Raw genomic sequence first — 17,107 nt, 5'->3', positions numbered from 1 at the left:
GAACGCCCCCGCTGACGCTAACACATGACATTCCGATGCTGCCTGCGCTGCAGTTGTGTTAAGAAGATTGAAAAGATGTTACATAGATGTACAGATTTTATAAAGCAAGTGGGGAAACGGCCCACTTTTCCTGAATGTAATTTTCATTTATGTAAATTGATGCTCATGTCATGTGTAACAGAAAAAGTGCACACGTGTTCTCCTTCCCATCACTGAAATGCACAATTTTTAAAAGCACATAGGCCCCGCAGACTCCGCTGTCACCCACTATCCCAGGGGCTGCAGTCTTGGTTTGAGAAAAGCAGAAAGATGCCATCCATGTGCACAGACCACATGGGGCCTGGGGGTTCCACAGCCTCTCCACGTGGGGCTGCCACTGAAAATGTGTCCCTCAAAGGTTTGCACATCACTGTGAAATACATTCCTAGTTTAAGGAGAAAGTGAAAGTCTAAAGTGTGGCATTATCTTTTTTTCTTTTTAGCACTTGCACAGTTTTTCTAACATGCTTAGAAATTACTTGATAATCCTTTTGCCTGCTAAACTCCCTATCGGTGCTTAAACGGCAGGAGCAGTGTGTCTGTAGAGTTCAGGTGGATTTGAACTTTCTTATGTAAACATTGAGGTTTTGACCTGTTACATACAGTATAGCTCAACCCACGCCGCATTGCCGATTCTAGCAGTGAGAGATTTTGGACAGCAGGGCTTTTGTGGGTAGATTTTACTGACGGGAAAAGCTCACAGCAGTTCCTGTCTTTACTGTAATTCCATTCTTCATCTGTAGCCGTGTCAGCAGTGAGCTTGGAGAGTAGCTGCTAAGAAATAGGGGTGGGCAAAGGCCCAGCTACCTGGCTATGAAGCATCTAAATTGATGCTACCTAGAAAGAAGAGGGTTTTTGTTTTAACTTTACTAGATCAACCTGAGACAAAAATCACAGTAATGATTTCCACCCCAAGACAACCTGAGTGTAAACAACTCACATGTAGAGTTTTTTAGAGTTTCTTCTGCACCTGTTGTGTACATATTACTAGGCCAATTGGAACCGAAATGGAAGGTTTTCTCGATAATTTCTAATATTCCATGATGTGCAATAATATAATAGATTAGGTAAGTTTACATTCCTGGAACATGTTATGTTTATACTCAGTGTGATAATCCATGTGGTTTTGAATAAAGTTCTAAACGCAAATCATCTACAGAATTGATAACATAGGAAAACTGGTCCTGAATGTATCAGAACAGCCGTTTGTAACACAGTAGTGATGGAAATAAATGCTGTCTCTCTGAACTTTCTGGGGAGTGTGTGTTGGGGGGGAGTATGGTTTGCGTTTTTATACAATCTTCCAGAAAGTCACAACGTTCTGAGTGCCTTTGTGTGTGGATACAATTGCTGCACCTCACGTTATCAGTGCCTAGGACTTTGCTCACCAAATTTTGTCTCTACAGTATAAATACAAGGAAGCTTACGAGAAGTCCAAAGGAAAGCATGTGGGCTTTAGAAGCCTCCAGGATGACCCTAAGCTGGTCCACTACATGAACGTGGCAAAGCTGCAGTCTGATCGTGAATACAAGAAGAACTATGAGAACACCAAAACCAGCTACCACACCCCTGGGGACATGGTTAGCATCACAGCGGCAAAGATGGCCCAGGATGTGGTTACCAACGTCAATTATAAACAACCGCTGCATCATTACACGTACCTCCCTGATGCCCTGACGGTCCAGCACACCAAGAACGTGAATCAAATTCAGAGTGACGTAAGTATGTAGGACAGCACCGACCCAGAGATGCTGGTACTTAAGGGATATTCACTTCTTCCTATTTTAGCGGACTTCACAATACAGTAAGATATTTGGAAAAAAAATGTACTTTAAAATAAACAGTCATTATCGAAAGGCTAACAAAGGCATAGTGAACAAGCTGTATTTTAGATGGCTTTCTGTACTCCTATCGCAATCATTGGCATTGCTTTCATTAACTTCTGGATCCTAGAGAAAGCCATGTCCCACTAACCATATAAGCCACCTTGATTCTCAGCAGGAAATGGTTGCTGCTGGGGGAGGCCTACTGCAGGGGTGGGATGTATGATGCAACATAACAGCATTCTTTATTCTTTCTGAATTCAGGAAAGTTATGTTTGACTTTCTGAAACTCAAGGTCACACTCTCATGCGTGTAAGTCTATGTAATGAGTCATCTGAAACGAACCAAGAAAGCTTTGTGATTATAGAATGATTCATGGAGAGCTGCCTAGGGAGGGTGTTTAACATCCAGAGCTTCTCCGTCTGCAGGAGCCAGATTCTATAAGAATCTGCGACGGGGAGAAATGGTGCACATTTATTGTTGCTCAACGCAAGTGTCTCTCCCCAGCTGAGATCAAGAATAGCCTAGGTGGACAGTGAGGGCAAAATTCAAAGTTGTGCTGTTCTCAGCGAAATCAAAAGAAAAGCCCAATTTATTGTCAAAAGAGACACAATATTTTTTAGCAGTACCCATGGAAATAAGTGGCCTAGATTTTCTGTGTTGTGTAATGCACTCTAACAGCAGAACTGCTTTCCCTCATTACCAGATTCTGGGGAAGAAGCGCTGTGGCAGACATAACCAAAGCTCCATTCCAGACACGAGCGTGCTGAAAAGGCTGCTGTTCATCTCCCCCGCAGAAAACTGCAGATGTCAGAAACATTGCTTGACTGTTCTCTAGGATATCTCCTCATATGAGATTACTCTTTTACAGAATGTGTATAAAGACGAGTATAACAGCTTCTTGAAGGGCATTGGATGGATCCCTATTGGTTCTCTGGAAGTTGAGAAGGCCAAGAAAGCAGGCGATGCATTAAATGAGAGGAAGTACCGGCAGCACCCAGACACCCTCAAGTTCACAAGTGTGCCTGACTCCATGGGCATGGTTCTAGCCCAGCAGAACACAAAGCAGCTAAGTGATGTAAGTGGTTTCCCTGCAGAAGGGCTTGTTCATGAGTAACCCCATGACGAGCCACTCCACCATGTATTATATTAACAATACATGGGGCTGCATCTATATTACCAAATCAACTGCTCTCAGAGGTGTAATCAAAAGGGTTTACTTTTGAAGCAACTTGAAGCTTGAACACAGAACAGGGAAGGGAGAAACAGACTGCTTCGAATAGGTTTTCTTTGCCAAAAGTAGAGAGTCCGAGCTATTCATCAGACATATGAAATAAAACTATCCGTATTATTATCTGTCACTTTGTATGAATTGCACACCAAGATCTTTATTGCTCTGAGTGGCAACAACTCTACTGAGCTACCCAGGGAAAAGGCACAGTCAGTGCCCTCGTCCTCGTGCACGACAGCTCCACGTTCTGAGAGGCGGTCTGCAGAGAGGCCTCTGGGAGGGAGATGGGGAGTGTACTTGTCAGGGTCATCATCTGGAGTGTCCTCTCTGAGCCCGGGTCTCTCTGGACCCTTATTCTTCGTCAGGGGCTAATGACAATGCTCAGTGCTTTCTCATTTGGCAACCTCAGAGTTCTATTAAAATACCTCCACCAGCAAGAGGGAGATACATCAAAAGCAAAGGAGGGGAGATTTCATGTTTTTAGTCCCAGATATTGTCAGGTGGCCAATGCTTTGCCTGGCTGAGATTTGAGACTTATCTGTGGATTTTATTTCTCGGGCCAGTCCCTGCTCCCATATTACAACTGATGTTTCAAGATTAATTCTATTTCAGTAGTAATAAATGGCATAGAGTCTTCCAATTTCTTTGTATGGACCAAGGTGTCACTTCTTACTGTTTTTCCAGTTAGCTGGGAAAACTGCTCTTCCCCATCCCAATAAATGCCATCAACATCTGCTTGGTTACTCAAGCCAGAAACCTGGCTGTCACCACCAATGCCTCTCTGTGTGAACCCCACAACCAAAACTTCTGCTGAGCCAGCCTTCTAAATCCATCTCAGCCATTCAGCTGCCACCAACCTAGTTCTGGCTTCCGTATCTCTCACGTGGACAAATGCAATCATCTGTTATCTGGACTCCATGGAGAGACCAGCGATCAGGGAGACCAGCTTAAATCAAATCACATCCCTCTAATACTTAAAACCTTTTAGTAACTTCCTGAACTGAAAACAAAATCTCAACTTACTAGCTTGGCTCAAAAGGCCCCCAGCTCTGTAGCCCTGCTCCCCATCCCATCTAACCCTCCGAGCCTCCTCGCCATCCTGCAGCCCTGTGACGTGATGCGGGCTGCCTTCAGTCCCTCAAGCTGGCTGTGCCCTTTCCACACTCAGGGCCCTGAATGCTCTTCTTCTGGCTGGACCCCCTCCCTTTTCTTCAAGTTTGGGCATAAACATTACTTCCTCAGAGGGCCTTTGCTGACCATCCTTGTTTCTTTCCTAAAGTTATTTTATTTACAACACATCACAAATTCTAACTGTACCTTATAGTCCATGTGTTTATTCTCTGTGCCCTCTGCTGGGCTCTAAGCTCCAGAAGTACAGGTCTGCCTTTTTCAACCCCTTAAACACAGAACCTACCTCCCGACCTGGTCCACAGTGCTATCCGATAATATTAGGGAAATGAGCCAGTGAATATGAATACCAGCACCCCCTCTGCATGATAGTTTAGGTATTTGCCTTACACAGGCACATTTCATTTTATTGCGCTTCGTGTTTTTTACCTCGCAGGTACTGCATTTTTTATGAACGGAAGGTAATACCCTCTCCCAGCAAAAGGATTACAACTCACTAAAGGCTCAGATGATGATCACTGTTTATTTAGCCGTGTATAATGCGCTCCCATGTATGATGCGCACCCATGGTTTTGTGCGCATTATACATGGGTCATGTGATCATTACGCCCATGTTTAATGTGCACCTTTATTTTCTCCTCAAAAAATTGGGCAAAAAAGTGCACATTACACACAGCAAAATATGGTATAATATTTTTAGCAATAAAATATTTTTAAATTAAGGTACAAACATTGTTTTTTAGACATAATACTATTGTACACATAATGAACTATAGTATGGTATAAACATACATTTTATATGCACTGGGAAACCAAAAAATTGATGGGACTCACTTTACTGTGATACTCACTTTGTTGCTGTGGTCTGGAACTTAATCCACAATATCTCTGGGACAGATTTATATTTGAAAAAGCGCAAATGATACCCTTCCTTTTTAAAGGAGTATATGCTTGAGGAAGCTTACGTCACGCCAGTTAATGACATGTCCATGCTGCCCTCCTTTGTTTGCAGTTGAACTACAAGGTGGAGGGGGAGAAACTGAAGCACAAATACACCATAGACTCCGATTTGCCTCAGTTTATTCAAGCCAAGGTCAACGCCCTCAACATGAGTGATGTGAGTATTTATCCTGATGACAGTCTGGGGTTGCTAACGTAGCTCCTTCCTGTCCAGGCCTGGGCAACTGTAGAACTTAGAATTTTAAGGGGAACACACTGAGTGGGGCCCCTCTGAGTCTCTGTTAGAGGAGGTCACAGAGAAGATGTGACTGCCTTTGGCCCTGAGCTGGACCCGGGCAACTGCAGGCTGCTCACCCCTTCGTTGTCCTTGGGATATATGTTCTGCACATTTCCGCAGAGGGAGTCATTTCCAAGAGCACAGCTTTGAGAGAGCAGTGTGTTGCTGGACCACCTGGATGGTATATGGGACCGAACCCCATTAGGGCCTCTATAAAATCTTTTAAGATTCTGGCAGGTGGGTGTGGAAATCCACCATTAGGCCACCCAAGACAAACCTCATGTGTCAGTTCCCTTGCTTGTTGAACCTGCCCCTACAGTCTGGAGTGGCCTGCCTCTTTCTTCGCCTCTCCTTGCCCTCTGTGTTCTGGGGCCGATCACCAGTGTTCAGACTGGACTTTAACCATAGAATATGAGACTAGAGGTTACTGTAAAATTTTGCGTAATGCAGACTGTTCGAAGCTATGGACTACAAAATCATTCGTGGGTTATAAAATCAATCAAGTAGATTGTGTTCCATTTAAAAAATGGAACAAAGTGAGATAGACAAGATTGGAAAATACAGAAGTACATAGTGTGTAGTAAGGTTAAGTTTTGCTTTATTTAACTTTTGTTTCAGTTATTTGTTAAAACTTCTAAGAAAGTTTACTGGAATTTTCTTTAGAAACTCTTTTTTGTATGTAAGTAACCTCTCTCTCAGTTAGACTAGATATGTAATTGATGGTGATGTTTCAATTCACTATTATGAATTGTTTCCTTTTGCTTTTTTAAAAAAGTTGGTAAATTCTAGTTTAAAAACATAATCAAACCTGGAGAAAATTGTTCATTTATTAAAAGGTACCATAGTCATTCTTTCTCATTTTTTAGGCTCTCTTTTATCTCCAAATAAACATTTTTTGGTACTCATATGCCTTTGTTTAATTTAGAATTTTCCCCTGATGTTATAAATAATATTTTAAAATTGAGGTTAAATAAAACTGGGTGGTACTACATCTAAATTTTTAATTTTAGTACCAAGTAACTTTCTATAAATTAAAATACTTTATTATTAAACATACAAGAAAATAAAAATGTTACATGCTTATAGGGAAGTTGGAAATATAGAAAATTATTTTCAAAATTCAATTTGTTAACCCATATTCAAAGCATCACCTTTCCATTGTTCTGTTATGCCAACATATGCATTTTTAAAGCAGTGGAGATCATATGGTGTATATAGTTACTGATGGTTTTGCTTAAAAGAATAATAAAAGGTAAACTAATAGCCCAAACTCCGTGAATTCTCTTAATAGAAATGGGTATATTATGACATGCTTTATAGAAAGATTTTGGCATCCTGTTTCATCCTTCTTTTAATTTTGGCAAACATTAAAATAATATTTCTTTTTTTCAAGGCTTATTATAAAGCAGACTGGAAGAAAACCATAGCTAAGGGCTATGATTTGAGAACAGATGCTATTCCAATTGTTGCTGCAAAAAGTTCCAGAAATATTGCTAGTGATGTAAGTCTATTTTGAAAGTAATAAACTCTCTTTCCATATATTTTAAAAATCTTTACATGGAGGCTATATGAACTATATTAGAAAGCAAATAAAAAAGTCATAATACTAAAATATTTTTGATATCTTAAGTACCATTGATTTTTTTATTTGCTCCACTTTAAAATCTTTAAAAACTCAATACTGTTGTTATGAAGAAGAAAATTCTTTTTTAAAAACTGTAAAATATTTAGAACTCTCAGTATTATGTCATGAAAACTGATTTTTACTCTAAATCAGTCAATAAAAATATCCTTGGTAAACTGAAATGTCACTAAACTGGAAAAGTCTCCAGGTGTTTTTTAAAAAATACAATTTTTAAATAATATAATTTCCACAAAAAATCATGAAATATGAAAAACCAGGAAGAATTATAGATTAAAATGACAGGATTTTAGCTAATTATTTTAAACAAATTAAGTTATAATTTCCATATGAATTGATATAATACCTCGATAGCGTAAAAACATAGTCGTTGAAAGTCTGATACACTAATTTGTATAAGGACCTTGCCAAAATTTACTCAGGATTATGCAAATACTTTATAAGGTAATGCAAAATAACAGTGGAAACATAATTTAAAAATTACACAAAATCTACAATAAACAAACTTTTCAGGAACCTTTGAGCATATTCAAAGCATCTACTTATGTATAATCTAAACAAAAACTACAAATTTTTCCACTCTTGGTTATCCCCAGAGCTCACCTCAAGACCATCCATTAGAAACACTCTGCTAGTTGTTTGTTTAAAAATACTAAAACAATAGATCCAGATTGAATTTATTGCTTAATTTGTCATATAAATTCAGTTTAATACTTTAGTATTTCCTACATCATATCTTATCAAACTTCTGTCTGCCCTTCTTTTTCATATAGTTCAAATACAAACAGGGCTACGAGAAAGCCAAAGGCAAGCAAATTGGATTTCGTAGTCTTCAGGATGATCCTAAACTGGTTCACTACATGAATGTAGCCAAAATGCAGTCAGATCGTGAGTACAAAAAGGGCTATGAAGCCAGCAAGACCAGGTACCACACACCCTTGGATATGTTCAGTGTGACAGCAGCCAAGAAATCTCAGGAGGTTGCTACCAACACCAACTACAGACAACCCTTCCACAACTACACTCTGCTGCCCGATGCCATGAATGTGGAGCACTCCAGGAACGCGATGCAGATTCAAAGTGATGTATGTAATGGTCAACGGATAGCTGGCATAGAGTTATTCATTTCTAGCTGGCATGAGGGAAGATCAAGAAATCGATAATTCCACTCATTTTATCCTAAGCCTGGCTGGACTCATTGTAATTAGGGGTCCTTTCCAGAATTTAGAGCTTCAGGATTTTACTCATTTGAACTCCATGTTCCTTCTTTTGGGGGTTGTTATGTATATACTTTAAAACTTTAGGTGTTACACCCAATATATGATTTATCTTTAAAAAAAGAGAGATTCAAATGGGTGCTATCACATATGTTTTCTAGTGCAAAATTTTGTCACTTTTCCCCCGAGACAGTTAGTTTTTTAAAGGAATTATTGGGTCAGGATTTCCTGTTCGAAGCCACCATGAATGCAATTACTTTTGTAATTAATTGTTTTCCAAGAGACGACAGGGAATAAAAAGTGGGTTATTCTCTCCCAGCTCCTTTTTTCATTCTTTTTGATAATTAGTGAAGCATCTAGCTAATGAAACCCAAGCCCTGACTCTTTCTGAAATGAAAATTCCCTTTTATGTTGTAAAGAATCTGTACAAATCCGACTTCACCAACTGGATGAAAGGGATTGGCTGGGTCCCCATAGAGTCCCTGGAAGTGGAGAAGGCAAAGAAAGCAGGAGAGATTCTCAGCGAGAAGAAGTATCGCCAGCACCCTGAGAAGCTGAAGTTCACCTATGCCATGGACACCATGGAGCAGGCACTTAACAAAAGCAACAAACTGACTATGGATAAGGTAAGGCCTCACCTGCTGGCCTCGGCCCAAGAACCCTCACAGGGCTCATGCCATTGAGCCTGGCACTGCCACCATGATCTGTCTTTGCCAGCATTTCAGTCTCTCTGATGGTCCTGGTGGTGGTGGCGATAGGAGGGGCATTCTATAACTCGCTTCACATCTGGAGAGCTCTCACTTACACTGACCCTTGGGCTATCTGTCCACACCATGCTGAGGGTGTGACCGAACCACAAAACCCATGTGGCGTGAGGTGAAGGCAAGATGGTATTTGTTGTTTCAGTGGAAAAGACTCCCTTGTTTGATCATTTTTCCCTCATCCTGTGTCTAGTCTCATCAGCCCCTGTTGCTATCTCACTCATTTTTCAATATTAGATTTAAACTCTTCTACCATGGGGTTGTGAGTCTCCCCCTCCTGGCAGCACCACTACACACTGGTCCTGCTGTACAATCATGTGCCTGCCCTTCTTGTTGTAGAGGCTCTACACTGAGAAATGGAACAAAGACAAAACCACCATTCACGTCATGCCCGATACGCCAGACATTTTACTCTCCAAAATGAACCAAATCACCATGAGTGATGTAAGTAGATGAACAACAAATATAGGGGAGACGGTGAAGGGAACTAATGTTTATGGAATGTCTGTCTTCTACATGCCCACCACTTTGAAATCAGGATTCCTGTTCTAACCCAAATAACAAGATGCTGATTTTTTTTTTTCTATTTAATCATTTAGAAACTGTACAAAGCTGGCTGGGAAGAAGAAAAGAAGAAAGGATATGACTTGAGGCCGGATGCCATCCCAATAAAGGCTGCAAGAGCCTCTAGAGACATTGCCAGTGATGTAAGTGCTCCCATGGGGCCTGCTTTAGGCTGAGAGGACCAGAGCAAAGGAGCCAAGCTTGTGTGTTCCGGGAGCTGCAGTCGGCTCTACCCAGTGTTGGTGGGACCGTCACCCCATGCAACACACAGCCACATCCCTTCACTCAGTCCACGAACACTCTAATCATTTGTTCATTATTGAATGTGAAAAGTGACTGGGTCTTGTTAAAATAAGTTGCTTTTAGAGTATTCAAATCATTTATAGTTAATTCCAAGCAAAAACATAGGGATGCAAGCTACACATTTACCTAGGAGACCCATGAGCAGGCTTTTCCTAAGTTTAAAGGTGCACCATGAAATACTGGCTCTGCAGCCTTTTCTGCGGGTCAGTCAGCTGAGTGGGAAAAGCTGCTTTCTAAAGCACCCTGAAACAACTGATTTCCACATTTATTTGATTAATCCTGAGATCATTTTCTTTCTATGGACTCAAGTCTGGCAAGAAATTTAGAGTAAAAAGATTTTGCTCCCTGCCCCTATGAACTCTTTTCTTTCTAACTTTAGAGTAGCTTTAAAACTCTACACCTATGCCAAAGCTGATGGCATCTAGTTTACTATATTTTCCTCTCTTTTCTCCTCTCTGTTCATCACCATGCTTTTACTCCTGTCCACAGTTCAAATACAAGCAAGCCTATGAAAAGGCCAAAGGGAAACACATTGGCTTCCGGAGCCTGGAGGACGACCCCAAGTTGGTGCACTTCATGCAGGTGGCCAAGATGCAGTCCGACCGGGAGTACAGGAAAGGCTATGAGAAATCTAAGACATCCTTCCACACCCCGGTGGACATGTTCAGTGTGGTGGCAGCCAAGAAGTCTCAGGAAGTGGCCACCAACGCCAACTACAGGAATGTGATCCATACGTACAACCTGCTTCCTGACGCCATGAACTTCGAACTGGCGAAAAACATGATGCAGATTCAGAGCGATGTACGTCATAGCCACACCGTTTGCAGAGCACTGACTCTGGATAGCAAGCAAATCATTAATGACCATAAGTAATGATATTTTGAGAATCCTGAAAGAAATTCATGTGTAATTTCCCAATGAGGTGTATTTTTTTTTATCTTAGGTTAAATTTATTTTTTTAACAAAAGGGGATCAATTTTAGAAACTAAGTCTTATTTTTTACTCTTATTGCCGTGAGCCTTGCTGGATGCTGGATTCAGCAATGACAAACGAAATTCGGTTTCAGAAAGAATGTATTGAAAGAAGTCTGTCTGACAAAGAGGCCTAAAGGCTCCTAATAAAGAAGTGAGAGGGAAAGCAGCGAGTCAGATAAGTGGAGAGCTCCTGCCCCTCACTCCCAACCGGCCTTCATTCCACTGTGCCCAACTTTGTGATTGCCTGTCTCACCTCCTGAGGAAATATCGAGGAGGCGATGGCCGAGGAGGCTTATCAGAATGAATGTGAAGAAGGCACTGACAGTAGAGACCCAAGAATTCAGCTACAGAGGACACTTGGTGGCTGGAAAAAGTGAATTTAAATTACATATTAAATGCCGGCCACACCAAGACTGTATTTCTCTTTGGGAATGTAAGAGCTGAGCTGTTATCTCATATGTATAACATATATATTACATATATGAGGTACACACGTGTCCAAATGAAAGCAACTGTGTGTATAGTTGTAGAGGAACATGTCAGAGCTGACAGGAGAAAAATGAAATTGTATAAAGTACCAGTGAGGTTCCTGGTATACCTGAGGTTCCTGGTATACCTGGTATACCTGAGGGAGTTGTACCAATGGTGGCCGATGAGAGACTTCTGGGGAAAGAGGGAAATGGGGTCCCCATAAGGCACTTACTAACCAAGAGAACTTGAAAATTTTTGTGAAGTTAAGCTAGCATAGTCACCTTTCCTGAGATAATAGTAATGTGGTAATTTAACCTATTTGGTATTTCTTAGCACTTTTTCTTCAGGAAGGCATTGAGAAAGACAAATCACAAAGATATTAGTGCTTATTTTTAATTCCTCATGCAAAGAAATGTATAAAATATAAAGTTAAGGGATAAAAATAGTTGAAATTCAACACACTATGGTTGAAAACTGAAATGGAACTTATGGGATGTTAAATACCCATGCAGGGTTCTTAGAAGCTGTGGTTTCTTCTCATTCTGGAACTTTTCCTCTTCTGCAGAATCAGTACAAAGCTGACTACGCTGACTTCATGAAAGGCGTTGGGTGGCTTCCTCTGGGCTCCCTGGAGGCCGAGAAAAACAAGAAAGCCATGGAGATTATCAGTGAAAAGAAGTACCGTCAGCATCCAGACACTCTGAAGTATTCCACACTGATGGACTCAATGAATATGGTTTTGGCCCAGAATAACGCAAAAATTATGAATGATGTAAGTCTTTCAATAATCTAGTATTTCATCTGCATCAGGGAGAAGCCAGGCATGTCTTACATTTAATCCACAGATTTTGTTGAATTTTAGGGCATCATAATTAATGTTTACCCTGAAAGAGGGCTTTGTAATTTTAAAAAATTTATATATATATATACATATATATAAAAATTAGTCTTAATAAGTGCCCCTGCCCAAATGCTCAATGAACCACTCTACCCAATAGATGTAACAAAGTAATTTGGAGTCGTGTGTGTCTAAGGTGAGTTTGAGTAGAAGTTCACAAGACTGAATCAGAAGATTGCCTGGTAATAGCCGGGTGCTGCACCCACCCTGCTTCCTACCCACCCACCCACTCTGCTTCCCTGTGATGGGATCGAAGCAGACTCCTGGATCACGTGGCTTACGGCAGCATTCTGAACCACGACCTTCTCTGGGAATTCAATAGTTCCTTGGATTACTAATTATTCTAGCCTTTAGGAAAGTCTTAGTGTATTTTTGTATTTCATAGCTATAAGTTGATGTCAGGACCAACAAGTACATCAAACTTGGACATGTTTTTTAAGTTACAGATAATAAAGTAATTGTAGCAGCATTGGCTATATTATATGGGTCACACTTTCAAATGCTATTGACTAGCAAAAAAGGGGGAAATTATTTTGACTCTAACATGAAATAGTTGCAGGAAATGATAGTCCTAAAAATATAGCTGTATTATGCTAAGTCTCTGAGTAAATCCTCTGGAGTCTTCTGAGAAAACAGGTTTGTCGAGAAGAGCAACCTCCTTGAAAGGAACTTGCTTAAAAGAGGAGGCACACCTCTCAGTGCCCCTTTTAACATTTAGAATTTAAACTATCACAAGCATACTTTTATTTTTACAACATTAACCTTTCGTATTTTTCTTTATTGTTAATAATTACTATTGCAGAATAGTGAGGCCAAGACGAGAATCGCAGAAACAGCAAATGCTAACACTGAGAGGTAGCTTGGGGATCACCAGGGTGAACCCTCCCATTGCAGCTTTGAGGAGAGAGAGAGGCAGGCCCCTGCCCTAAAGGCGCACAGCTGGTGAACTGCTGGGTCCAGACTAGAACCAAATTCTGATGAGCAGCTACTGCTCTTTCCTCTACAATCGTGCTAATACTATAGCCAGTAGCCACATGTGGCAATTTACATGAATTTCAGTTTTGCATATTATCTATGGCTGCTTTCACACGACAACAGTGGAGATGCGTAGTTAATGGCAGAGATCCTTGGACCCACAAGGCCTGAAATATTTACTATCTGGCCCTTTACGGGGAAAGTTTACTGACCCCTGGTCTAGGAGAAGGCTCTATAATTTTTGGTTTTGTTTTCTCATTAAACTTGCTAAAACAAAGGCATAGCATTTTTTTTACCTGCCAGATTGCAAAGATTTAAGAAGTTGTGTTATTTGCAAGGGGGTTAATGTTAACGTAGACTTCTAAAAAGGGCAAGATATAGAACATTATGTATTATATGACTTCATTTATGTAAAAAGGACTATATGTGGGCTTTAATATGCCCAGAAAATTTGGGGATGGAGATGCTGTCTCCAGGCCGTCAAATAAGAGCATAGGACATTTTACTCTGTATCCTACATCCTCTCCACTGTCTTGTTTGAATAAGCACCTTTTTAATTTAAATTTTATAAAAATAAGATCTAGCTAATAAAAAACATAAAATGTTGATGTTTATGAACAATGACGTATGTACTAAGCCAGACTCCTTTTAAGGTGTTAACTTCCCCTGGGATTTTTGTGTTCGTTTTTACTTTCTAGCACCTCTACAAACAAGCGTGGGAGGCTGACAAGACCAAAGTCCACATCATGCCTGATATCCCCCAGATTATTTTGGCAAAGGCAAATGCAATTAACATGAGTGATGTAAGTACAATTCCCCCTATTGTCATCTTTCTTTCCCACCGATCTGAACCAGTGAAAATGAATTGACTAGTAAGTCTTAATTATGAGAGCAAATGTTTTGAAAGTAAGAGTAGGAATCCAAAAATGAGAATCTTTCTCTGTCTTGCTTTGCTGACAGTTGGAGTCAGCCTATCGATGAGACTTGGCCCCGGCAATTAGGAATTTGAAGGGCAGGTGGATTTTGTTTTAGGAGCAAGTCCTCCTGCTCAAACTAAGACACTTGACAAGAAGAGAAACACTTGAGGAGCAGGGGAAGAGGAAAAGCAAGTGAGAATCCTAGGACTTCATTCTTAGAGAGTCCATCCACCAAGCTTTTGAGATGGTCCTAAAGAAGGGGTCTGGAAAAGCTAAATGGAAAAGGAAGATACACATTTTGAAGAATTTGAGGCAAGCCTCATAACAAGAAATGTGCAACACTTAATGTTAGGAAATGCAGAGGGTGTTTTATTCTGCTTCCTTTGTTAGCCTAATCATAGTTGCTAGGAAATCCTCTAATTCTGCCAGTTATTTTTTTCTTTTCTTTGTTTGAATTACATGGAGATCTGGAATTGCTGATTTCTTTTTGGATTGTAGAACCCACACAATTATATAAATAAAAGTGTCAACTGCAAAACAATGAAGTGTTCTTTTGGTGTAAGAATGTGGCTGTTTTGTAGTCTTCCCTTGACTTTTACTTGATAAAATGCATCAATAAGAATCTACTGGGTTTTCACGTTTTAAAAAAGCATATTTATAACCTAACAGAGAACTTTCACTTTTTCTGATTTCTTAAAGGTATGTTTGAGTCTGTAATGAGTTTTTTTCAAACACAATTGTTAATTGTGAGAACATCCAGCCATTGAACCACCAGTGAAACATTCTGTTCCAAAATAAGAATAATGCCACAGTGCTAGTTTACTATTTTAAATAAATCCAGGATTTCTATTTAAAAGAAAACTATTCCTCTGCCTCCCTTACAGAAACTCTACAAACTTTCTCTGGAAGAGTCTAAAAAGAAAGGCTATGATCTCAGAACTGACGCGATTCCTATCAAAGCCGCCAAGGCCTCAAGAGACATTGCAAGCGATGTAAGTCTGAAGGAAAGCAGTCACCTGGCTGGGCGGGGTTTCTTACCTACCAGAACAATAAGGGCTGAATTCTGGAAAAACTGACTGGATAGCATATGGAAGAAAATGTGCCTGCTAACAATAGCCTCACTAGTGCTATTCTGTGAATTCTTCTTAGCTTTGCTCTTTTGTTTTCTCCATTATTTCTGGAAGAAAAAAAAACCCAGAATGCTTTTTGACTGTATGGATGCCTGCTCCCTGACTCATGAGGCCTAGGTGAATTTATCTTGAACTCTGTCACCAAGGCTGAGGCCTGTAGGAACCCAAAGACTTGGATTGTTCTTGCCTCTTAGGATCTGTCTTCCTAACAGGATGTCTCATAAGGTGGTATGCTGGGCGTGCTGATCTTTTGTGCTCATGACAACAGATTATTAACTAACCGGGAATTGTGCAAACCAGTTGTTAAAATGTTGGTAGTTTGACGTTAACCACAGTGGGGATATTTGCACCACAGAAATTGGCAAACACTACAATTTAGGGCTTTCGCCACCAGAAGCTGGTGTGCCAGTATACCACTGCCATAACATACACTCAGTTCTTTCATTTGGTTGTTCCCCCCCAAAATCCACCCATATGGAGTACTTAATGACTTGGGGCTAAAGAGAGGAGCACATTTCACGGCCCTTTTTCCTGAGCCATCCCCCGTCATACTTTCTCTCTCCTCCTCTGTCTCTGTTCTCCACATTTCCTTTCCTACTGATCCATCCCTGTCTCACTCCTACATTTTCCTGAGAACTCCAAATGCTTCTCCCTCTATTAGGCTGGAGGAATTGGCTCTCCCAGCTCCTACCCCCTAACTCGCACACTCAAACCCATAAGAGATAAATAGAATGTATCCATGTGTCAGGTTCTCCCCTCTAAAGAGGGGAATTGGGCAATAAATAGTAAAATTTCTTCCCTATTAGACCAGTATAGAGAGTCTTAAAAGAAAAGGAGCTTCACAAATATAAAGCTGTCTAAATTTATACAGTGAATCTCCCAACTGAACCTATTATGATCAGTAAAAACTACCTCGATGATTTCTCATGGAAGTATCAAGCTGCTGAGAACATTCTGCTTTTTTCTCTCATTTGCTATACTCTAACTGCCAACTAAAGGCCTCTTTGACACTAACAGCAGAGTATGTGTGGAAGGCAGCCTGGAGTATCATCACATGATCTAGGTTCTAATCCTTAGTGACCTTACAAGTCCCTTACCTCTGTCTCCCAGCCTACTCATCTATCAAATGGGGGCGGTAACAATGACTTTGCCATCTACCTGACAAGGTAGAGTTGTGTCAAGTCACACAAATGAATGTGAAACATGTGTTTTGTGAACTGTAGAATTCTGTACAAGTACTACTTGTTATGAAAATATGTAATGCTGACACTAGAATGATTTCTAAGTCAAGGGAATTACCCTGAATAAATGTTCCAATTTTCTTCACAGTATAAATACAAATACAATTACGAAAAGCAAAAGGGGAAAATGGTTGGTTTCCGCAGTCTTGAGGATGATCCCAAGTTAGTCCATTCCATGCAAGTGGCGAAGATGCAATCCGATCGGGAGTACAAGAAAAACTATGAGAAGACAAAGACCAGCTACCACACCCCTGCCGACATGCTCAGTGTCAGAGCCGCCAAGGATGCCCAAGCCAACATCACCAACACCAACTATAAGCACCTGATTCACAAGTACATCCTCCTGCCAGATGCCATGAACATCCAGCTGAGCAAGAATATGAATCACATACAGAGTGAAGTAAGGCTCTTTTCTTTCTGGATGATGGATGGATTCCTAGCATTGGAAAGGAGATCACAGTCTTCTATGCCACAATTTTCTAGCGGGTGAAGGGATTAGCCAAAGAACATACATGCATAACCCACGGACAAAGACAACAGTGTGGTGAAGGCCAGAA

At 40.6% G+C, this 17,107-nt stretch overlaps 1 protein-coding gene across 15 annotated transcripts in view; it reads left to right on the top strand.

Annotated features, from left to right (window-relative positions):
* NEB (nebulin) overlaps positions 1–17,107 on the top strand; it is a 197,269-nt gene that overhangs the window by 51,182 nt on the left and 128,980 nt on the right. For all 15 annotated transcript variants that reach the window (XM_053918664.2, XM_053918673.2, XM_053918671.2 and 12 more), the window contains exons 37-49: positions 1,445–1,756; positions 2,733–2,939; positions 5,233–5,337; positions 6,851–6,958; positions 7,873–8,184; positions 8,736–8,942; positions 9,417–9,521; positions 9,677–9,784; positions 10,434–10,745; positions 11,955–12,161; positions 13,961–14,065; positions 15,064–15,171; positions 16,639–16,950. In XM_053918664.2, coding sequence (XP_053774639.1) covers positions 1,445–1,756; positions 2,733–2,939; positions 5,233–5,337; positions 6,851–6,958; positions 7,873–8,184; positions 8,736–8,942; positions 9,417–9,521; positions 9,677–9,784; positions 10,434–10,745; positions 11,955–12,161; positions 13,961–14,065; positions 15,064–15,171; positions 16,639–16,950 — 2,508 coding nt within the window. The remainder of the gene's footprint in view (positions 1–1,444; positions 1,757–2,732; positions 2,940–5,232; positions 5,338–6,850; positions 6,959–7,872; positions 8,185–8,735; positions 8,943–9,416; positions 9,522–9,676; positions 9,785–10,433; positions 10,746–11,954; positions 12,162–13,960; positions 14,066–15,063; positions 15,172–16,638; positions 16,951–17,107) is intronic.

Source organism: Desmodus rotundus, chromosome 2, assembly GCF_022682495.2.
Source record: "Desmodus rotundus isolate HL8 chromosome 2, HLdesRot8A.1, whole genome shotgun sequence".
Lineage (NCBI taxonomy): Eukaryota > Metazoa > Chordata > Mammalia > Chiroptera > Phyllostomidae > Desmodus > Desmodus rotundus.
The sequence above is the reverse complement of the archived record's forward strand: the minus strand, read 5'-3'. Positions and strand labels throughout refer to the sequence as shown.